General features: G+C 35.8%; 2 protein-coding genes across 2 annotated transcripts in view; one reads left to right on the top strand and one right to left on the bottom strand.

Annotated features, from left to right (window-relative positions):
• The window catches only part of FBXL17 (F-box and leucine rich repeat protein 17), a 528,599-nt gene that overhangs the window by 210,625 nt on the left and 293,078 nt on the right, over window positions 1-24,896 (top strand). The gene's annotated exons all lie outside the window — the stretch shown is intronic.
• Window positions 20,548-23,622, bottom strand: LOC141555273 (uncharacterized). Its single transcript, XM_074287998.1, has 2 exons — window positions 22,593-23,622; window positions 20,548-22,247 (listed from the first exon to the last, which is right to left on the bottom strand). The coding sequence occupies exon 2, from the start codon at window positions 22,104-22,106 to the stop codon at window positions 20,943-20,945; it is 1,164 nt and encodes a 387-aa protein (XP_074144099.1). The 5' UTR covers window positions 22,107-22,247; window positions 22,593-23,622; the 3' UTR covers window positions 20,548-20,942.

Raw genomic sequence — 24,896 nt, 5'->3', positions numbered from 1 at the left:
CAGACCAGCCTTGGTTTCAGTGGGGGAAGTGCCGGAGAGCTAGGCCAGCCAACAGGAGCCAGACTGAAGGTGAAATGAATTTCTGTCTCCTTGGCTCTGAGAGCCTCTAGTGCGCTTGTCTTCTGTGGCGTTCAGTCTCTGTTTATATGCTCCACAATGAGTATAAATCAATCATTATACCTCTAGGAAACCATTATTTGTTGTAAGATTAAATCAATCATACTGAACCCTACTAAACTAGATAACCATTGTTTCATCAATTCCACTTAGTACTTTGTAAGCATCCTTGTTTCAAGTTCAGAGTTCTGGCCCATAACAAACACTATGGGAGATGATTTTGGAGACAATTGCCTCATAGTGGATAAAAATAAGCCTTATTGTCAGTAAGAACAGAGTTCAAGTTTTGTTATTGATATATATCATCTAGGTGACTTTGAAAAAGTCACTTTCCCTCTTACTGACTCAGGGAGTCTTAAACAAGAAATTACATTATCTATATTGCTATAGAGTTTCCCTACCACAATTTCTCTACACCATCTATTCTTAAGCTTTTTTGATTTCAGGACTACTTTAACTTCTTAAGAATTATAGTAAAGCTAACCACGAAGAATTGCTGCTGTTCATCATGAAATCACAAATCACAAAATATATGTGTGTGTGTGTATTTGTTTGCTGGTTATGGTTTTAATGTTATATATAATTGCCTAGCCTCCGATAGCCTCTTCCAGTTATTTTAAGGGCTTCCATATGTTTTCTTTAAAAGAATTGTTTGTAGTTTAGAAAAAAAAGTGGGATGGGGTATAAAGGAAGAATAGGCTTATGAGTTTGCCCTAAGCCTTGTTACATTAAAAAAGGAAATACTTGAAAATTCTACTCTTTCTTGGAAAAACTTGCCCAAATTGAATGGTGAAGATCAAAACATTAAAAAATTTATTATAGAAAACCCTACCTAAACTTGACATCCATTATATAGAAGAGAAGTAATCCTCAGTTGAATTTAGTTAAGGAACAAAAGTGCAAAAATGAAAGTAGATGGTATGTAATAATATGTATACAGGCAGATTTAAAGCAAAGCATATAAATCAGTGGCAACTTTAAGTCATTTAGGATGGGTCATAGTCATAGTCACAAGCAGGTGCAATAGTATTCTCAGTAGTATAGTAATGAGTTTATTACTGCTTTCAGAAAAAAATCAGATATAACTGACTAGAGAATATATTTTGTTTCAATTGCATTTTTTTTAAAGCTAGAAAACCTTTTAGTGCTCCCATGTTTACAGAATATTTAACAGAATACAAATGATTGTGTGGTGTAAATATTCATTTTGAGGATGTTAATTGTACCTTATTCCAAGTTTTTGTTATTAAGGAATCTATTTTCAAGTTGTTGCTTAAGTTATATAAAGTTTATATTCAATTATTGGTATTTTCTTTCCAGGGGTTATTTCTTTTCTATATAATACATGAAGTTCCCATTAGTAGTAATGTGAGTTGGAGACTAGACTCATTAGTGTATTAAAAGATATCTCAGTTGCTTACTTTCACCTTTACTAATGCTGTACTCAATTTACAATGTTTATGCAAGGAATTAAAATAATGTTTCCTGAAAGGACAATGTGGTTTACCAGTTGTGATTTATAAATTGCAGAATATAAGTATAACACATTTTACAGATGTTAATAGTTTTTATTCATTCCATTCCACCTTCATCAAAAGTCACTTAAGTGAGAATGTGTCTTCCAAATTTACTTATGATTCTCCACTTAAAATAAATTGGAAATGAAGATAATGAGTATTGATTAAATTTTTATTTAAATTATCTGAAACTTAACTTGAAAACAAAATTTTTTTTAATTTTTTTTTTTTTTTAGATTTATAACTTCCAACGCGGAAAAATAAGTAATCTATCTAGTACTCCCAAAGTTGAAAGTGAGACCAAGATTTTTTACACAAAAATAAATGAAAGCAATGCTATCATCCTCCCCCCTCCCCAAACTGTGGAAAAGTTAGAAGTTATAAACACTTAAATATTTGTGCTTCTTTAGTGGTATAGAAGAGGTGAAGGAAACCCAAGCTCAGATATTGACTTTCAATGGGAAAGAAATATTTCAGATTCAGGCAGCTGTGGTTTTCCCTCCCTCTGGCCCAACCTGCTCTTTCCTTTTCCTTACCTCCTCTTCAGGTAAACTAGTCTCTATTTTGCCTTCTTCCCATAAACAGGACTATGCTCATTTCCTCCTTCTTTCCTAGGGCAAGCAATAATCCTGATGCTATGGAGTGTCCCAAGGGACTTTTTCCTCTTTGAATAGTTAAAACAGTTATTTCAAATCTCATTCTAAGGAATTAGCATTCCCCATGCTAAGGAATAGGTGAGTTTCTAAGTCCCTTTGAATTTGATATTCCATGCAATTATAACTATCCCTACCCTTGATTCAGTTGAATTTGTCTTAGTTATTTGTATTATTATTTTCATTTATTTATTTACAAACATTTTATGCATAGGTAATTTTTCAGCATTGACAATTGCAAAACCTTTTGTTCCAACTTTTCCCCTCCTTCCCCACATCCCCTCCTCCAGATGGCAGGTTGACCAATACATGTTAAATATGTTAAAATATAAATTAAATACAATATATGTATACATTTCCAAACAATTATTTTGCTGTATAAAAAGAATAGGACTTTTATATACTGTGGGGAAAAAATTCTAAAAAAAAAAAAAAAAAAAAAAAAAGAGTAGGACTTTGAAACAGTGTACAATTAGCCTGTGAAAGAAATCAAAAATGCAGGTGGACAAAAATAGAGGGATTTGGAATTCTATGTAGTGGTTCATAGTCATCCCCAAGAGTTCTTTCGCTGGCTGTAGCTGGTTCAGTTCATTACTGCTCTATTGGAATTGATTTGGTTCATCTCCTTGTTGAATATGGCCACGTCCATCAGAATTGATCATCATATAGTAGTGTTGTTGAAGCATATAATGATCTCCTGGTCCTGCTCATTTCACTCAGTATCAGTTCATGTAAGTCTCTCCAGGCCTCTCTGAAATCATCCTGTTGGTCATTTCTTACAGAACAATAATGTTCCATAATATTCATATACCACAGTTTATTCAGCCAGTCTCCAGTTGATGGGCATCCACTTAGTTTCAGGTTCTGGCCACTACAAAGAGGGCTGCCACAAGCATTCTTGCACATACAGGTCCCTTTCCCTTCTTTAAAATCTCTTTGGGATATAAACCCAGTAGTAATGCTGCTGGATCAAAGAGTATGCACAATTTGACAACTCTTTGAGCATAGTTCCAAATTGCTCTCCAGAATGGGTGGATGTATTCACAATTCCACCAACAATGTATCAGTGTCCCGATTTTCCCACATCCAGTCCAACATTCTGTATTATCTTTCCCTGTCATTCTAGCCAATCTAACAGGTATGGTATCTCAGAGTTGTCTTAATTTGTATTTCTCTGATTAATAATGACTTGGAGCATTTTTTCATATGCCTAGAAATAGTTTCAATTTCTTCATTTGAGAATTATCTATTCATATCCTTTGACCATTTATCAATTGGAGAATGGCTTGATTTTTATAAATTAGAATCAATTCTCTATATATTTTAGAAATGAGGCCTTTATCAGTACCTTTGACTGTAAAAATGTTTTCCCAGTTTATTACTTCCCTTCTAATCTTGTGTCCATTAGTTTTGTTTGTATAAAAACTTTTCAATTTGATATAATCAAATTTTTCTATTTTGTGATCAATAATGACCTTTAGTTCTTCTTTGGTCCTCAATTCCCTCCTTTTCCACAGGTATGAGAGGTAAACTATCCTATGCTCTTCTAATTTATTTATAATCTCATTCTTTATGCCTAGATCATGAACCCATTTTGACCTGATCTTAGTGTACTTGGTATGGGTCAATACCTAGTTTCTGCCATACTAATTAACATTTTTCTCAGCAATTTTTATCAAACAGTGAGTTCTTATCCCAAAACCTGGGGTTTTTGGGTTTGTCAAACACTAGATTATTGAAGTTATTGGCTGTTTTTTCCTTTGAACCTAACCTATTCCACTGATCAACTAGTCTATTTCTTAGCCAATATTGGTTTTGGTAACTGCTGCTTTATAATATAATTTTAGATCTGGTACAGCTAGGCCACCTTCATTTGATTTTTTTTTTTCATTAATTCCCTTGAAATTCTTGACCTTTTGCTTTTCCATATGAACTTTGTTGTTATTTTTTTTTAGCTCCTTAAAATAGTTTTTTTGGAGTCTGATTGGTATAGCACTAAATAAAAAGATTAGTTTAGGTAGTATTGTCATCTTTATTATATTTGCTCATCCTATCCAAGAGCATATTTTTCCAATTGGTTAGATCATACTTTATTTGTGTGGAAAATGTTTTGTAGTTTTGCTCATATAGTTTCTTATTTTCCCTTGGCAGAGAGATTTTTAAATATTTTATAATATTGGTAGTTACTTTAAATGGAATTTCTCTTTGTAGCTCTAACTGTTGGATTTTGTTAGTGATATATAAGAATGCTGATGATTTATGTGGGTTTATTTTGTATCCTGCAACTTTGCTAAAGGTGTGGATTATTTCTAATAGCTTTTTAGTAGAATCTTTGGGGTTCTCTAAGTATACCATCATATCATCAGCAAAGAGTAATAGTTTGGTTTCCTCATTATCTACTCCAATTCCTTTAATTTCTTTCTCAACTCTTATTGCCACAGCTAGCATTTCTAATACAATATTGAATAAGAATGGTGATAATGGGCAACCTTGTTTCACTCCTGATCTTATTGGGAATGATTCCAGTTTATCCCCATTACATATGATGCTTATTGATGGTTTTAAATAGATGCTACTGATTATTTTAAGAAAAAGTCCATTTATTCCTATACTCTCAAGTGTTTTTAATAGGAATGGATGTTGGATTTTATCAAGCATTTGATAAAACCCAATATCCATTCCTATTAAAAAACATTTGTATTATTTTTAGATCATAAATTAAATGTTGGCTTAAGGGAACAGTTGGTGCTATAATCATTTGTATTTGTCAAGTACAAAACACCATCTATTAGGAAAGAGGATGCCCATGTTGACTCGCCAGTTAATTAAATTCTATTAAGTCCCATTTTTATACTATATTGTTTTAGTATAGATACAGAACTAGAAGGAAACTTAGAAGTCATTTTGGTATATAGAGAGCTGACCTTTGAATTAGGAAGAGCTGAGTTCAGAAACTCCATAACACATTGACTTTATGATTCTCAACAAGTCATGTGATCTCTCAGTGCTCTAGGTTTGTTTTTTGTTATTCATTTTGTTATTCATTTGTTTCAATCATATCCCATTCTTTGTGATATATTTGGGGTTTTCTTGGCTTAGATACTAGAGTGTTTCCATCTCCAGCTCATTTTACAGTTGAGGAGACTGAGGCAAATAGGCTGAAGTGATTTGCCAAAGGCTGCACAATAAGTAAGTGTCCAAAGCCAGGTTTGAATTCAGGAAGGTGAGTCTTCCTGATTCCAGGTCTGGCAGTCCATCCACTGAACCACTTACCTGCCCTAAAGATATAAGTCTTTATTAAATACCAACTATATCCAGACTCTGCTAATAAGCAAGCTGATCATTTAGGTATTAACCTCAAGGCAACACCCTCTACTAGCAAAAAAAAATTGCTAAAGGCTCAGAAGATGATTGGTGGTTTTTTAGCTATAGTTTTCAATTAAGATATGGACATTGTCTTTTAGACAGTACTAGTGCACATTTAATAGACTATAGCATAGTGTAACCATGTACTAGGAACCAAAATATTAAAGTGGCTTGCTTTATTGCATTTGCTTTATTGTGGTAGCCTGGAACCAAACCATTCTAATTCTGAGGTATGCCTATATGTACAGAGAAGATAAAACCTGGAAATCATCAACTGAGGGAAGCCTGCAAGAAATTAAGGTGGATTAAGAAAGACTTCCTGAAGGTGGAATATTAACTGTCCCTTGAAGAGTCTTGGAAGCCAGGAGACAATGAAGAAGAGCATTGCAGGCTTGGGAGACAGTCCAGGTGGGAAGATGGAATATCTTGTTTCAAAAAACACAAGGAACTAGAATAGTTTTAGGAAGGGAAAGAGGTTTCTTGTTTTATTTTGTTTTGTTTTATGGTGGGGGAGAGGGAATGGCACTGTGAGTTCTGAAAGACTTGGATGCTAAAAAAGTTTTTATTTGATCCTGTTAGGGATAGAGAGCCACTAGAGTTTGTTGAGGTGGAGTGGATGGGATAGGGCATTTATCTTGTTCAGCTCTTAACTTGAAGATCACTTTGACAGCTGAGGATCACAGAAAAGGTGCTGAGCTGCAGTGGTAAAGGGAACTCCTAGGTCTACCCATTTTTTCAGTACTAATTTGATACAATGGAAAGAACATTGGATTTAGAATCCAAAGGATTAGATTCAGGCGCTGGTTCTAACAATTATTAGATGCATGATCTTAAGGAAATTAAATTTTTGACCTTATATTTCCTAATCCATTATTAAATGGAGATGATAATATTATGCATTCTCTCTCTTACAAAATAATGGGGTTATTTTGAATCAAGAATATTTAAGCTTTGAAGCATAGTATAAAGGTGAGTTGTATTTTATAGTATTTAATCTCTTGGGTTTTGGGTATTAAATATTATCAAGGATTAGTTGAGGACAGTGTTGAAAAAGCTCTTTATTGGAGTTGATACATCTGAATTTAAGGCCCTTCTCATCACCTACCAGCTGTGTGACTTCCTCTCTGAACTAGTTTCCTCTATTTCAAGGAGGTGGAATTGACTTTTGTAGATAAGGTACTGCTGCCAGTCTAGGGTTTAATTCCATATAGCACTAAAATCCATTCTAAGAGACTGTACAAATAACTTTCTATTAGAATTATAGTTGTGCTTCATTTTCCAGCTTGAACAAATATATATAACTGCTTCTTTTTCAGTGATATTTGAGGTCTTCATTCTAATATTTTTTCATTGACTTGTAGAAAATGAGAAAATGCACTTTCCCTTAGGTGTCTAGACTCTTGTGTTTCACACTGTTAATAATGGTCCCTATTATCTTGCTTCCCACTGAGTATGTCTAGGAAGAACTACACAGCTGGCCAGGCACCTGACATGCCCCAGGCAGATAAGGTAACCTGCTTATGTGGCTTTAGTACCTCCTGGGGAGGAAAGCTGTTTCCCTCCCCTGAAGGGTCTCATTTATTCCAATCTCTGAATGAAATGAGTTTGTTGATTTGGGACTTTTGGCATTTCCCTTTTCATAGCCTCAGGACATGATTATCTACTCCAAGGTCAGACTGGAGCCCTCCCCCCCCCCCCCCTGCCCATTCTCACTCTGCATAGTCCACATGACTATAGTATTGGTTTGTCACCTGCTCCTGGAGCTTTTCTACTTTTTCACTAGACAGAAATCTTGCTTTAAAGCTGATTCTTTTGTACTAACACTCTCATCCATTTCTAACTGTTGTCATCTTGGTAAGATTCTACAGTTAAAGGATATTGTAATAATTGGTAGATTATAGCAAAAGATATTGATATTTGTGATTACTTTTATTTTTTATTTCCCTTCCATGTCTCCCTCTCCTTAAACATTAAAATTATTTTCCAATATGTAATTATCCCTCCTCCCCTATTTCTTCCTTAGAGAAAAGGAAAAATTTGAATAAAGTCAAATTAAATAAGTCTATCATAGTATACCTATTCTCTTCCCTACCATCCTCTCACTTCTCCAGTAACCAGGAAAGAAGGTAAGGGTTAGGGCTTTTCCTCTGGATTAAGTTGAGACTTTCGAGTAATTTGAGTTCAGTCTTTTGGTATTTAGTGTTGTATATGTGATTCTACTTTCTTCTGTTCATCCATTTCTTCCTGTGATTCTCAGATTTCCATAAATTCACCTTTCTTACAGAACAATAGAATCCTATTACATTCATATGTCACGATTTGTCTAATCACATTGATGGGGGTTGAGGTCCCTTTAAGAAACTCCCCCCCTCCCCATGGCTGACCTCTGATTTACAAATCCTGGTCAGTGGGCTTTCCCCAGCCCCCACCAGGTCTGAGCTAACTTGGGTTTTCCCAACCCCCACAGTTTAAACCCATTGAATTCTATTCATTGGTGACCCTGGCTGAAAGCCCACCAGGAACCTGGGACTCCACCCACCTTCAAGTCCACGTTGCAGAAGTCCTAAACATGGCATCCTTATGTTGGTCATACCAAGGGTTTCTGTCCACCGGACCTATTCTGGTGCCTTTTTATCTCTACTCTCAACTTTACTAACTAAACCTTACTTCCAAATTCCTACAATAAACTCTTTTTATCAATCTAGTTTTCGGGCCTGTAAATTCATTTACAGGGGACTCTGCACCATCACTCAACTATCTTTGTGCCGACCCGAAAGGGAAGTTCCCCTTCCATAACTCTCATCAATATACCAGTTTGTGGGCACTCATTCTGTTTTTACAGGTTTTTGCTTCCCCATAGAGATCTTCTATCAGAATTTTTTACATATAACTCTTCTTTTTGGTCATTGACCTCTTTGGAGTACATGCCATGTAGTCAGCCAGCATGAACATTGTAGTGACTTTTTCTTTTTAGTTAGCATAATTCCAAATTATTTACTTTGTGATCACTATGAGAGATTTTCAAATCATATTAAGAGATAATTTGCCAAAAAAAAAAAATACAACCCTATATGTGATACTAATGGGAAATTCAAGACAAATAGAAGACATACAGACATGGAGTTGTTGATAGTCCTTTTGGAAAGACCAAGTTTTTATACATGTGAAATAGCTTTTTAAAAATTTAATTAATAGCTACAATAATCATAAATTCCCATACAACTTCACTATTTACAAAGAGGTTACTCCCCCATTGTCTTATACCTATTTTCTTTGTTTACCCTTCTTCTTAATACTCCCCAATTAAAATGTAACTTCCTCAGTGCTGCAGCTGTCATTGTTTTAGTCTTGTATTCCAGCATATAGCAGTGTTTTCTACTTTGTAGCCACTTTATTTAATTTTTGCCAAAGTCTAAGGAGGTTCACAAAAGAATTCAGTAGAATAGATATTGGATTCTTTATGTATTATCAATTTGAGATGGATTTTTATAAAAAACCTTTAAAAGTTCACAAAGTACTTTACATTTAGTTATTCTATTAAAAAAAATTTTTGGAATAATGTTTAAAAGAATTGTGAATACATACTTTAACCCACTGATAATGATGAGGTTTAGATTTAGAGAACCAAAATGAGATTAGGATTTCTGGTGGTCAGGGAGTTAAATGATAAGTTCTAGTGGCAGGTTCAGGGTTCAGGGAACCAAAGCCACCCAAAGAGAGGTTTGGCTCCTCTGCAACCCCTTTGGAATCAGCACAAGGATAGGGAGTTTTGGGGACTCCCTTCTGGTGGCGCAGAGGTTTTCTGTAAAAGAATTTGCAGACCCAAAAACCTAGATTGATAAAAGGGTTTATGAGGGGGATTGGAAGTAAGGTTAGAAATCCTGACAGAGAGGCATAAAGTCTGGTTAGGGAAGTAGGTGAGGGTAAAGAGAGGATGGCACTGGAGAAAGTATTCCAGTGGACAGAGGCTCCTTGGGATGTTAATCATGGAGCTGGCATGTTTGGAATCTCTGCCAAGAAAGGATTTTAGTTTGTCTCTTTTCATAATGAGAGCTTTGGCTACTAGCTGAAGGGGGCTCTTGGGTGGAGTCCTAAGTTGGCTGTCACTGGGTTTCAGCTAGGGCTAGAATTTGAATAGAATTCATTGTATTTCAGGACTGAGCCTACCCCACCCAGATAACATAGATGGAACTGTTTGTTGTTCAGTGCAGGGTCCCTTATTGAGTCAGAGTCGAAGGAGATTTTCTCCTTCAAGGATTTTCAGAGTTCCTGGGTCCCATCTTCAATACCACTTCTAGATCCATATGCCAAAAGGGGAAAGGATACATCTAAAAGTTTTTTTATAGCAGGTTTTTTTTTTGTAGTGTTAAAACACTAAATACTAAAAAAGTGCCTACCGTGTTTCCCCGATAATAAGACCTATCCTGAAAATAAGACACCCACATACTCTTTAATATTCCGCTAAAATAAGCCCTCCCCCGAAAATAAGCCCTATCGAACTTACTATGAAAACGGTCATCATGGTGATCCCCTGCGCTATATGCTGCGTAGCGGTACCTTCAGTAAGCAGCGCCGCCCTCCCCTCCCGGGTGAAACGCACGTCGCGCTCCGAGCTGCATCCAATCAGAGCTGCAGCAGTGAGCGCGTCATCCTCTTCTTCCCTGGTGATTTGCTTGCTGGCGCTACAGCGCCGCGGAGTAGAGCTGAGACAGGACCATCTAAAAACTCGGTAAGTTCAGTAAGCGATGGAGAATAAAATAAGCACTCAGGGGGCATGATGGAGGCTAAAAGGGGCATGATGGAGGCTAAAATGGGCATGATGGAGGATAAAAGGGGCATGATGGAGGCTAAAATGGGCATGATGGAGGATAAAAGGGGCATGATGGAGGATAAAATAAGCCCTCCCCTGAAAATAAGCCCTCTGGTGTTTTTTAGTCCCAAAAAAATAATAAGACAGTGTCTTATTATCGGGGAAACACGGTATTATTTAAAGAATAACTAAACAAATGATATATGAAAGTAATGTGATATTATTGAATGCCAAGAAATTAGGAAAGGTTGGTTTTGGAGAAAACTGACACAATTTATAGGAACTGAATAAAGTTGGAAAATAAGAACAGTTTACATAATAATAATGTTGAGGGGTGAGGGATACCCCAGTAGAGATGGGGTCACCAGGCTGGTATTGCAGCTTTTTGTAAAAGAATTCACAGTTCTGATCTCCAGGTGAGGCTTTTGGCCAAAAAAAAAAAAAAAAAAAAAAGGTTTGTTACACTGAGAAGCTACCCAGTGGGCCAGTTCCTGACAGGGATTAGCAAAGATTTGGGTACAGAATGTCGTCTTTTATTAGCCTTCTATGGTTTGGGGCTAGGGAATGATTAGGGGCTAATTTTCAAATCAATAAAGTGTGGTGATTGTTTCCCAGACAAAAGTGATTCCCAGATCAATTGGGAAGTGGGAGATTCCCAGGAACCAGGTGGGAGGGTAGGGATCATTTTTAGGAATTTCCCCAGGCCAGGTGGCCCACCCTCCACAAAAATTAGGGAGACACAGTTCTGTAACATCAATACCATCACCATGCAGAAAAACAACATTGAAAAACTTAGCCTTAGTCAGATCATTCACAGTTTCAAGAGAATTAATAATAAAGCTTAGATTCTCAATTCCTGAAAGAGAAGTGATAGATTTTGAATGTACAGCATATATTTTTTGATTGGCCAGACTAGGAATTTTCTGTTTTTCCTCTCTGCATGTTTGCTGCAAGGTTTTTATTTTCTTTATCTGCATAGTAGTGAGATATGACTTTGCCAAAAAAAAAAAAAAAAAAAAAAAAAAAAAAAAAAGACAAAGATAAGAGGGTTACTGAAGCAATTAAAAATTATACAGACACATATATTCATATATAAATTTTAAAAAAATGCTTTAGGCAGCAGAAAGATTGCATTTCCCCTTTATTCTACTCCCTCTAAAAGAAAAACAAAATCATTGTTATAACTATCCATAGTCAAGCAAAACAAATCTCATTGGCCATGTCCAGAAAATATACAAATCTCATTCTTCATTCTCAGTTCTTTATTTCTCTATCTGGGAGTTAAGTAGTATATTTGATTTTTAGAAAATTCTTTCTATTGAATCCCAAATTGCCTTCCTATAACTTCCATACTTTTGTCCTAGATTTACCGTTATCAGGTCAAACTGAACAAATATTAATCTCAGCAGAGTTCAGTCTAAGTTCCTCAATAATGATGTATGTCAACGGTTTAGAGTTTTGATGCATGTATTTCCCTGATGACTTTCTCAAAGAGAAATAAGTCTGAGACTGTTATGTTTTTTTCTATTTTCCAATCTCACTCTTACTTCATATACTCTTTATTTTTTTCCTTCATTTTATACATTTTGCTCCCCTTTCCCAATGAAATAAATGAAAACCCTGAGAAAGTTTCTGGATAATTAATGATGAATTTATTAATTAGGCTGGCCAGTAATCAATCGATGGTCAGTGGTTTCTCTTAGTAACCAAAGATCCCAAGGGAGATGTTGAAATGCTGGAATCCCTTTTAAAAGGGATTTATGAAAGGAAAGGAAAAATCCTGAGAGGAAAATCCATTACCCTGACAAGTGAAAATCAACCCTGATTGGTGGACATTTAATGAAGAGATGACATAAAAATCTTCAGCCCCTCTTGCTGAGAATGTGGTTTGATTATAAGGCTCAAGAACCTTAAGTCATCTGGGCAGGAGAAGCCATTTTCATCCACTCCTCTCTATTTAGTTTTCTCCTTTATGTGCTGTGTGGCCCTAAACACAAACGGAGGGGATGGAGGTCAGGGGATTCTTTCCCTAGGCAAAGTCTGGCCTAGACTGGATTCTGTTTATTCTCTAAACAGAAATTAGGTCTCCCAGGTGGGTCAGACTGGACCACCCAGTTAACAACCATGTGTCTTAATGGCTGGGAGCAAATATCTTCATTCATCCATGCCCTTCAAAGACTGGCATACCTTTCAGGAGTTGGATTTCAACATAAATAAACAAAAAGTGTAGATTTAAAAATAATTAATTTTAATATAATAGTAAAATGTTAATTTCTCTCGCCATAATTCAGGAAGTAAAATTTAGAGAAAATGTTTTCCCCCAAATTTTCTACACATACACTTCCCATGCCATCCTTTTCTGCTTTGATTTTACAGTTGGTAAAGTTGACCATCTTCAGAAAGTAGGCATTCTGTAGTAAGCCAGGCAGAGGTCAACCTGGATCATCAGATCCATATTGCCAAAATGAAGTCATAGTCTCCTAGAGCCTGAAAGAAGTTGCTTATGTATGTAGTTGTCATAACTGTTATATATTAGAATTTAGGGTAACTTAGATGAATAAAGGCCTGAAGGACCACTTATATTTCATTTTTGGTTCTTCACTTGATGCTCTATATCTGATCATTTGTCAGCTTAAGTTAATTTTGTGTTTTCTCAAATCTGTGCTGCAATCACATTATTTCTTGTCATCTAAATTATTGTTACCTAACTACTCTTACTATTTTAAATCTATTTTTTCTCTAATACATCCTTCATATTTTTAATAGAATTTTAAAAATATATTTGAGGGTTCTAATAGAAAATAAAAATTAAAAACTTTAACCAGAACTTTATTGCCTACCAATAATATATTGTTATTCAAGGCCTTTTTTAGCTAGTCACCAACTTCCTTTCCAACTTTTTCTCACATTGAATCCATTAAGAATGGATTTCAGAAAAATTGACATTTTTTGGGTTTCCTTTTCTTGTTTTTTCCCCCAACTTTTATGTCTAGGATAGACTAACCCCAGTCTCTACTTGTTGAAGTTCTTCCTTTCTGGGGCAACCTCTAGATTCTTTTCTGATTCTTCTCCCCTGTTTTCACTGAAAGCGATTACTTCATTCCTACCTTTTGGGGGAGTCCTGAGCTCCGAGTTGCCTCTTCTGAGACACTAATTCAGAACTTCCCAGATGTTAGGATTACAAGGTGAGAACTCAGGTTGTCTGGACAGTGACAAGGTGAGAATTCAGGTTGTCTGGACAGTTCTCTGGCTCAGACCTTTGGTTCGGGCCTTTAAAGGGAGTTTACACCTTAGGAATTCTAAGAGAGCAAGTTCATTGGTGGAAGTATTTCCCCACGCCCCATTGAGTTCTCAGCTGCCTATTCTCTGGGAGGATAAAAGAAGGGCAGCATTGGGTCTGAGAGAATCGACTCTGGGATAAAGTCTTGACGCCAGGCAGGCTGAAAGGAGACCAGTCTGATTTGAGAAAGGACAAGAGTTGGAGGAGATTCAGAGCTCCCAAGAAACCTGCGCACAGAGGAAAAGATTTTACAGATTTCCTCCCAGAGAAGGATTATAATTGAGTAGACGACCGGTTCCTCACAATTCAAGCACATCACATATTGGTGTCCACAATGTGGGGCAAGGACTTTTGCTTATCCTGACAAGGATTTATTCTGAACCCTTCAGAGGAGCTAGCCTGGACCATCGCACCCAGAATGTTAGTTTTCTAGTCTTCACATCATTTGCCATCTATGACATAACTTCTTTCATCCTTTGCTTCTCTTATGGCCATAAAACTCCCACCACTTAGTGCCTTCCCTGTCCCTGTGATCCTTAGGAACTAGCTGCTTAGAGGATATTATATATACCCTTAACACCTCTCTCCCCCCTAAATACACCCCCTTCCAGTCCCTGTTCCCTCAACCCCAGTCCTCTTATGTCCCACTCCAAACTTTGTTTGTCCCTTTTCATCCTGCACTTTCTGCCCACTCTCTAACTAACCCATTTCCTTTTATTTTGAACTTTTTCCTTTTGTGAACATTCCATTTTTTGGCCCAGAGAACTGGTTTCTGCTCAGTCATGCTTTATGAAGCCTATTAGGGGACTTCATTGTAAGAAATGATGTTCCCCAAATACCCTAACTTCCAAGTTCCTCCATGTCCTTTAACCCTAAAACCTATTCATTCCTTCATCCTTATTACACACAGAAATAGTCAAACCATAGAGCTTGTCTTCACTCACAAGTGTTCTACTTTCATAATTAAGAAATCTGAAATCTTTTGTCCAGTCTTAATTACCTATCATATCATCAGTGTTTTCCACTACCCTTACTAAATCTGTTCTTCCTAATTATGACTTGTCTTTTCAGTTCAACAAATATCTATTGCTTGTTCTCTTGAGATCTCAGTGCCCTTTACTATAAAATGAGATAGTATGACTAAAAGATTTCTATAGTACTTCCCAATTTTGAGTAACAAAATGAGGTCTCTTTTTTTTCTTTGTGTATAATTAATTCTATTGAAAGAAAAACATAAATGTTGCTATCATAATATCCCAGGGCATTATTTATTAATCATATTAATTGAGGTAGGGATTAGACTTATTATTAGTAAAGGAAATGCTATGTAAAGAAACTGTCTAGCAACTTCTCTGCAAGTTATAGACTTGGAGAAGTGCATAATGCATTGAGAGTGTGCCTGACTTGTCCAGAGTTCACTAGCTAGTGTTTATCAGTGGCAGGATTTGAACCCAGGAATTCTTTTTTTTTTCTTTTTTTTTTTCTTTTTTTTATTATATATATTTTTTTATAATATTATCCCTTGTATTCATTTTTCCAAATTACCCCCCCCTCCCTGTATTCCCTCCCCCCGATGACAGGCAATCCCATACATTTTACATGTGTTACAATATAGTCTAGGTACAATACATGTGTGTGGATATCATTTTCTTGTTGCACAATAAACATTAGAATCCGAAGGTACATGCAACCTGGGCAGACAGATATTAGTGCTAACAATTTACATTCACTTCCCAGTGTTTCTTCTCTGGGTATAGCTACCTCTGTCCATCATTGATCAACTGGAAGTGAGTTGGATCTTCTTTATGTTGAAGATTTCCACTTCCATCAGAATACATCCTCATACAGTATTGTTGTTGAAGTGTACAGTGATCTTCTGGTTCTGCTCATTTCACTCAGCATCAGTTGATTTAAGTAAGTCTCTCCAGGTCTCTCTGTATTCCTCCTGCTGGTCATTTCTTACAGAGCAATAATATTCCATAACCTTCATATACCACAATTTACCCAACCATTCTCCAACTGATGGACATCCATTCATCTTCCAGTTTCTAGCTACAACAAAAAGAGCTGCCACAAACATTTTGGCACATATATGTCTCTTTCCACTCTTTAGTATTTCTTTGGGATATAATCCCAGTAGTAGCGCTGCTGGGTCAAAGGGTATGCACAGTTTGATAACTTTTTGGGCATAATTCCAGATTGCTCTCCAGAATGGCTGGATTCTTTTGCAACTCCACCAGCAATGTATTAGTGTCCCAATTTCCCCACATCCCCTCCAACATTTATCATTATTTGTTCCTGTCATCTTAGCCAATCTGACAGGTGTGTAGTGGTATCTCAGAGTGGTCTTAATTTGCATTTCTCTGATCAGTAGTGATTTGGAACACTCTTTCATGTGAGTGGATATAGTTTCAATTTCTTCCTCTGAGAATTGTCTGTTCATATCCTTTGACCATTTATCAATTGGAGAATGGTTCGGTTTCTTATAAATTAGGGTCAGTTCTCTATATATTTTGGAAATGAGACCTTTGTCAGAACCTTTGTTTTTAAAAATATTTTCCCAATTTGTTACTTCCCTTCTAATCTTGTTTGCATTAGTATTATTTGTACAGAAACTTTTTAGTTTGATGTAATCAAAATCTTCTATTTTGTGATCAATAATGATCTCTAGTTCTCCTCTGGTCATAAATTCCTTCCTCCTCCACAAGTCTGAGAGGTAGATTATCCTCTGTTCCTCTAATCTATTTATTATCTCCCTCTTTATGCCTAAATCGTGGATCCATTTTGATCTTATCTTTGTATATGGTGTTAAGTGTGGATCCATATCGAATTTCTGCCATACTAATTTCCAGTTTTCCCAACAGTTTTTTCCGAATAATGAATTTTTATCCCTAATGTTGGAATCTTTGGGTTTGTCAAAGATTAGATTGCTATAGATGTACCCTTTTTTATCCTTTGTATCTAATCTGTTCCACCGATCTACCGGTCTATTTCGTAGCCAATACCAAATGGTTTTGGTGACTGCTGCTATATAATATAGCTTTAGATCAGGTACACTTAGACCACCTTCCTCTGAGTTTTTTTTCATTAGTTCCCTTGTGATTCTCGACCTTTTATTCTTCCATATGAATTTTGTTGTTATTTTTTCTAGGTCATTGAAATAGTTTCTTGGAAGTCTGATTGGTATAGCACTAAATAAATAGATTAGTTTGGGGAGTATTGTCATCTTTATTATATTCGCTCGGCCTATCCAAGAGCACTGAATGTCTTTCCAATTATTTAAATCTGATTTTATTTTTGTGGCAAGTGTTTTGTAATTTTTCTCATATAATTCCTGACTTTTCTTTGGTAGATGGATTCCCAAATATTTTATACTCTCAACATTTGTTTGGAATGGAATTTCTCTTTGTATCTCTTGCTGTTGCATTTTGTTAGTGATATATAAAAATGCCGAGGATTTATGTGGATTTATTTTGTATCCTGCCACTTTGCTGAAATTTTGAATTATTTCTAGTAGCTTTTTAGCAGAATCTTTGGGGTTCTCTAAGTATACCATCATGTCATCTGCAAAAAGTGAAAGTTTAATTTCCTCATTTCCTACTCTAATTCCTTGAATCTCTTTCTCGGCTCTTATTGCTGAGGCTAGCGTTTCTAGTACTATATTGAATAGTAATGGTGATAGTGGGCAACCTTGTTTCACTCCTGATCTTACTGGGAAAGGTTGCAGTTTATTTCTATTGCATATTATGCTTACTGAAGGTCTTAAATATATGCTCCTGATTATTCTAAGGAATAGTCCATTTATTCCTATATTCTCAAGAGTTTTTAGTAGGAATGGATGTTGGATTTTGTCAAATGCTTTTTCTGCATCTATTGAGATGATCATATGGTTCTTATTAATTTGATTATTAATATGGTCAATTATATTAATAGTTTTCCTAATATTAAACCAGCCCTGCATTCCTGGAATAAATCCTACTTGATCATAGTGTATTATCTTGGAGATGATTTTCTGAAGTCTTTTTGCTAATATCTTATTTAAGATTTTAGCATCAATATTCATTAAGGAGATTGGTCTATAATTTTCTTTCTCAGTTTTCGATCTACCTGGTTTAGGTATCAGTACCATGTCTGTGTCATAAAAGGAGTTTGGTAGGACTCCTTCATCCCCTATTTTTTCAAATAATTTATATAACATTGGGGCTAATTGTTCTTTAAATGTTTGGTAGAATTCACATGTGAATCCATCTGGCCCTGGGGATTTTTTCCTGGGGAGTTGATTAATAGCTTGTTCTATTTCTTTTTCTGAAATGGGACTATTTAAGCAATTTATCTCCTCCTCTGTTAATCTAGGGAGCCTATATTTTTGGAGGAAGTCATCCATTTCACTTAAGTTATCAAATTTATTGGCATAAAGTTGGGCAAAGTAACTCCTTATTATTTCTCCAATTTCCTCTTCATTGGTGGAAAGATCCCCCTTTTCATTTGTAAGACTATCAATTTGATTTTCCTCTTTCTTTTTTTTGATCAAATTTACCAAAGGTTTATCTATTTTATTGGCTTTTTCATAAAACCAACTCTTGGTTTTATTTATTAATTCAATAGTTTTTTTACTTTCAATTTTATTGATTTCTCCTTTTAATTTTTGTATTTCAAGTTTAATTTTTGGTTGGGGGTTTATAATTTGGTCTTTTTCTAGCCTTTTAAGTTGTAAGCCCAATTCGTTAATCTTCTCTTTCTCAATTTTCTTCAAATAAGCCTCTAAAGATATAAAATTTCCCCTTATTACTGCTTTAGCTGCATCCCAAAGATTTTGATATGATGTCTCATCATTATCATTATCTTGGGTGAAATTGTTAATTGTTTCTATAATTTGCTCTTTCACCCAGTCATTCTTTAAGATGAGATTATTCAGTTTCCAATTACTTTTTGGTCTATTTACCCCTAACTTTTTACTGAATGTAGCTTTTATTGCATTGTGATCTGAGAAGAAGGCATTTATTATTTCTGCCTTCCTTTTTTTTTTTTTTTTTTTTTTGAAGCGAACAATTTTTATTGCACAAAATTTTTTTTTCTATGTCTTCCTCCCCTTTTTTTTTTTTTTTTTTTTTTATTTTATTTTATAATTATAACATTTTTTGACAGTACATATGCATGGGTAATTTTTTACAACATTATCCCTTGCACTTACTTCTATTCAGATTTTTTCCCTTCCTCCCCCAACCCCCTCCCCCAGATGGCAAGCAGTCTTATATATGTTAAATATATTACAGTATAATTTAGATACAATATATGTGTGTAGAACCGAATTTTTTGTTGCACAGGAAGAATTGGATTCAGAAGGTAAAAATAACAGTTTACATTCATTTCCCAGTGTTCCTTTTCTGGATGTAGCTGGTTCTTTCCATCATTAATCAATTGGAATTGGATTAACTCTTCTCTATGTTGAAGAAATCCACTTCCATCAGCATACATCCTCGTACAGTATCATTGTTGAAGTGTATAATGATCTTCTGGTTCTGCTCGTTTCACTCAGCATCAGTTGATGTAAGTCTCTCCAAGCCTCTCTATATTTCTCCTGTTGGTCATTTCTTATAGAACAATAATATTCCATAACATTCATATACCATAGTTTACCCAACCATTCTCCAATTGATGGACATCCATTCATCTTCCAGCTTCTAGCCACTATGAAAAGGGCTGTCACAAACATTTTGGCACATACAGGACCCTTTCCCTTCTCTAGTAGCTCCTTGGGGTATAAGCCCAGTAGTAGTATGGCTGGGTCAAAGGGTATGCACATTTTGATAACTTTTTGGGCATAATTCCAGATTGCTCTCCAGAATGGTTGGATTCTTTCACAACTCCACCAACAATGCATCAGTGTCCCAGTTTTCCCACAGCCCCTCCAACATTCATCGTTATTTGTTCCTGTCATCTTAGCCAATCTGACAGGTGTGTAATGATACCTCAGAGTTGTCTTAATTTGCATTTCTCTGATCAATAGTGATTTGTATTTCTGCCTTCCTACATTTAATTTTGAGATCTTTATGTCCTAATATATGGTCAATTTTTGTATAGGATCCATGAACTGCTGAGAAGAAAGTATATTCCTTTCTATTGCCATTCAGTTTTCTCCAAAGGTCTATCATACCTAGTTTTTCTAATATTCTATTTACTTTTTTAATTTCTTTCTTGTTTGTTTTGTGGTTTGATTTGTCTAAATCTGAGAGTGCAAGGTTGAGATCTCCCACTATTATAGTTTTACTGTCTATTTCTTCTTGCAGTTCTCTTAACTTTTCCTTTAGAAAGTTAGATGCTATACCACTTGGTGCATATATGTTTAGTATTGATATGGCTTCATTATTTATGCTACCTTTCAGCAGGATATAGTTTCCTTCCTTATCTTTTTTAACGAGATCTACTTCTGCTTTTGCTTGATCTGAGATAAGGATAGCTACCCCTGCTTTTTTGGCTTTACCTGAAGCATAATAGGCTCTGTTCCAACCTTTTACCTTTATTCTGTATGTATCTCCCTGCTTTAAGTGTGTTTCCTGTAGGCAACATATTGTAGGGTTCTGCTTTTTGATCCAATCTGCTATCCGTCTCCGTTTGATGGGATCGTTCATCCCATTTACATTTACAGTTAAAATTACTAATTCTGTATTTCCTGCCATCGTATTATCCCCAGATTATGCTTTTTTCCCTTGACCCCCCTGATCCCCCTCCCCGATATTTAATTTACAGACCCCCCCTTGTGACGCGCAACCCTCCCTCTTTTTTTTTTTTTTTTTTTTTAGGATCCCTCCCCCCTCCCTCCAAGTCCCTTCACTTATTCTCCTTTTCCTTTTCCCTTTTCCTCTCCCCCCTTTTAATGAGGTGAGAGAAAATTCTCTGAAAAACAAATATGTTAATTATTTACTCTTTGAGCCTCTCCTGATGAGAGTAAGATTCACACAATGATTCTCCCCCTCACTAAGTTCCCTCAGATATGGTGTATTTTCTATGCCTCTTCCTGGGATGTAGTTTCCCTCTTTTTATCACTCCTTCCCCTTTTTCTGAACCGACCTCCTTCCCTTTGCTACACCCCCCTTTTTTTCTTTTATATCAGTAAAATCAAATTATCCTTGAGTATTTTTTATATACCCACAACAGAGTTACAGTTCTCAAGGGTTCTGTGTACCTTTTTCTGTTTCTCTTCAGTCTTGTGGATGTAGATCAAATTTTTTGTTTAAGTCTGGTTTTTTTCTTAGAAACATATAGAATTCCTCTGTTTCATTGAATGACCATCTTCTTCCATGGAAAAAGATGCTAAACTTAGCTGGGTAGTTCATTCTTGGTTGCAGTCCTTGATCTTTTGCCTTATGGAATATCAGGTTCCAGGCCCTTCTATCTTTTAATGTGGAGGCAGCCAGATCTTGGGTGACCCTTATTGTGGCACCTTGGTATTTAAATTGTTTTTTTCTAGCTGCTTGCAGGATTTTCTCCTTTGTGTGGTAATTCTGCAGCTTAGCCACTATATTCCGTGGTGTTCTTTTTTTAGGGTCTATTTCAGAAGGAGTTCGATGAATTCTTTCCACATCTACTTTCCCCTCTGTTTCTACTGTCTCTGGACAGTTCTCTTTGATAATTTCCTGTAAAATAGAATCTAGGCTCTTTTTTTGGTCATAGTTTTCTGGAAGTCCAATAATCCGCAGATTATCTCTCCTAGATCTATTTTCCAGGTCTATAGATTTTCCCAGTAAGTATTTGACGTTGTTCTCCAGCTTCTCATTTTTTTTGTTTTGTTTGACTGATTCTTGGGTTCTCTGTGAATCATTCATTTCTATTTGTTCCATCCTGACTTTTAAGGAGTTATTTTCTTCTTTCACAGTTTTTACTTCTTTTTGTAAATGCCCAATTGAGTTTTTAAATGAATTATTTTGCTCTATTGAATTTTTTTCCATTTCTCTAATTTTTTTTTTTTGAGAATTATTTTCTTTTTCCAATTCAGAAATTCTATTTTCTTGAGACTTTTTTATCTTTTCCAATTCAGAAATCCTACTTTCCTGTGTTTTTTTAACCTTTTCTAATTCATAAATTTTGTTTCCCTGCATCTCCTGTGAATTCTTTATTTTTTCCAACTCCAATTTCAGGACGTTGTTATTCTCTATCATAGCTTCCCTTTCCTTTCCCCATTTTTCTTCAATCTCCCTCAATTTTTTAAGAGTTTCTTCTAGGAGAGAGTTATGTGATGGGGGGCAGGGATCGTTCCCCTTTAGGTTGTTATCTGCTGTCTCTCTGCTGTTAACTTCCTCGGGGTTGGATACCCGCTCTTTCTCTGTATAGAAGGAATCTATGGTTTTTCTAGCTTTTTTGCTCATACTTAAAAAATCTTTTGGGGTCTGTCCCTGGGGTAGGAAATTATTTATTTACTTCTTTACCAGCTTCCTCCCAGACCGGATGGATGCAGCGGCTCCTGCGCCTGAGCTAAGATAGAGCTCTGGGAGAGAGTTCCCCACCCCCTCCCTGGAGGTGCCTCAGAGGTGATTAGCACTACTGTGCTTCGAGGGCGTAGAATAGTGAAGACAGCACAAAGCCCAGCCTATGTGTCCGGGTGGGGAGTGGATGTCTGCAGCAGGTGACGTGAAAAGCCCCTGTGCTCAAACTGGAAGTGTCTGCCAGAAACCGCGGTCCCTAGTTCAAAGGTTCTGCTTCTCTGGGACTTCCTGGAGCTGAGTTCCACTCCCTCCAGCTAAGCTAGGCAGTGTGTGTTGCCTTGGGCCGTATCCACCCACTTGTCAATCTCTTAATTATTCTCAGGTGGTAGCTGAGGCCACACCCCCTGGTGCCAAGATCTGCTGAGTCACCTCCAGGGTCCGGGGAAAATCTAATCTGAGTTTTAAAATATTTTGGCTTTCTCTTCTGAACTGCTAAATAATTAGCAGAGAAGAGCTAACAGCCTGTGCCAGATTCCTTTACCTCAGTGGCTTCTCTGATCCCAGAGCCCTTCCCAGCGCAATGGGTGCAGCGTGCCCCTACCCCACCGTCTGTGCTGGTCTCTCTTATTCCTCCCCTGAGAACTGACCTTTCCTGTTGAAACTCCAGAGTCTCTTCAGCTGGTAAGTTGTGCTTCCAGTCCTTATGGTATCTATCAGTCCTGAGCTAATTCTGAGACTTAATTTATCTAATTGGTTGTGAGGGAGTGAGGACGTTCACAGAGACGTGTGTTTCTTCTCCGCCATCTTGGCTCCGCCGAACCCAGGAATTCTTAACTAGGTTTGTTTGCTAGGCATTGTGGCACATGTTAATAACCAGTAAAATATTTAGACCAGATCGTCAGGGTTCCATTATTTTTGTTTTTAATTGTCTCACCAAACAATTAAAAATAAAAGGATATAATAAACCCTAAACTTTTAACTTTATTTTCCCTCTCACATTTTTTTGTTGTTTATTTCTGTTCCTATTAAGAAAAGCAGTGCCAGGAGATAGTTATCTCTGTGTATGAATTCACTGCCTTTTTGTAGTTCAAAATGGGTCATCCTGGAAGAATAGGAAATAGGATCACTGAATTTCAAATGGTTTTTTGTTCTCAGGTAGATCTGTTGAAAATGAAAAAGGGGTCAGCTGGTGTTTGTCATAGAATTCTTGTCACTTTTTTTATATTTAAAAAGATATAATGCTGGATCAATGCTATCTGTTTCTTTTTTCTTATTTTAAAATAATATTTTATTCCCCCCAATTACTTGTAAAAACAATTTTTAGTTTTTTTAAAATTAAAAAAATGTTCTAATCATCATTTCCTCCCCCAGACGACAAGCAATCTGATATAGGTTCTACATGTTCAATCATGTAAAATCATTTTGTATAAGAAGACTGAACAAAGAAAGAAAAAAGAAAGGAAGGAAAGAAGGAAGGAAAAGAAAGAAAAAGTATGCTTCAGTCTGTATACAACAATATCATTTTTTTTTCCTTTGGAGGCTAATAGCATTTTTAATCATGAATCTTTTAGGATTGTTTGAGATCATTGTATAGCTGAGAAAAGCTAAGTTATTTACAGATCTTTATCATACAAACATTGTAGTTTTTGTATTGTTTCTTCTTTTTTTTGGAAAAGGACCACAACATCAAAAAGTTCTCATGATTTACAAGTGAATTAGACTTAAGTGAGGGAGAACTGTGCAGAACAACTAGCCTCACTCTTTGCTCCAGAGCCATTTGGGTTCAGTGGCAAGGTATAGATCAGGATGACTGGAGATGGCCCTTTCCTAAACAGTGTTCTCCTGATTCTGTTCATTTCACTGATACAATATCAGCTCATATATGACTTTCAAGGTTTTTTTAAGTCCTTCTGTTCATCATTTTTATAGCACAATAATTCCATTTACCTCATTCACTTATTGATTACTGTTTTATTGACATGAGAAAAAAGAATATTTAGGTTGAAGCTATTATAAGGTTTATTTGCATAACTTATCATTTCTGAAAAGTATACTTTCCTTTCCATCCTTCTTTTCTTCTTGACTAAATTGACATCACAATGAATTGTGGGTATTCTGTATCTCAGATTTGATTTTTTGCAACTAAATAAAGAGCAGGACGATAAAGTTGCTCTTCACAAGAGAATATATTTGAGACATATTTTTCATGCAAATTCTGCCTTACTTTACTTTAGAAAATTGGAGACATTTACCTCTGCAATTCCTTTGTGAATTTGTTTAAAACAGCACAGTGAAAGTAGTGAGGTCTTCTAAGCAATAAAGTTTATTTACATATTTCTGATAGGATACATCAATTAGGATCAAATTTTATTAGTCAAGTAATAATTTTATTCATGAACACAATTGTTAATTTATTTGTTTATTTTTCTCTTTGACTTAAAATAGGCATAATTCCTTATAATTGCTTTTATCAGTACATAGCAAAGAAATTATTTTTTGAAAACTTATTATAACTTACATCCAACATTACCTAGTAGTAATGTGTATCAGAAGAGTATTTATTTCAAAATAATTTTTGAAGGAAAGATTCAAATAATTTTAAGGAATTCAAAATAATTGTTGTTTTTTTTTTAATTTAGCAGATTTCTTAATATTTTCACGTGTTCATTTTAAACAAATGACTGTAAATAAGAGATTATTACAGTATGGAATGTTTTGGTAAATATACTAAAC

The sequence above is a fragment of the Sminthopsis crassicaudata genome, chromosome 1 (assembly GCF_048593235.1).
Source record: "Sminthopsis crassicaudata isolate SCR6 chromosome 1, ASM4859323v1, whole genome shotgun sequence".
Lineage (NCBI taxonomy): Eukaryota > Metazoa > Chordata > Mammalia > Dasyuromorphia > Dasyuridae > Sminthopsis > Sminthopsis crassicaudata.
This window is presented reverse-complemented; position numbering and strand designations above follow the sequence as displayed.

Excerpts from the sequence above, each read along its gene's own strand:
- LOC141555273 (XM_074287998.1), bottom strand. The coding sequence starts at position 22,106 with ATGAGCAAAAAAGCTAGAAAAACCATAGATTCCTTCTATACAGAGAAA.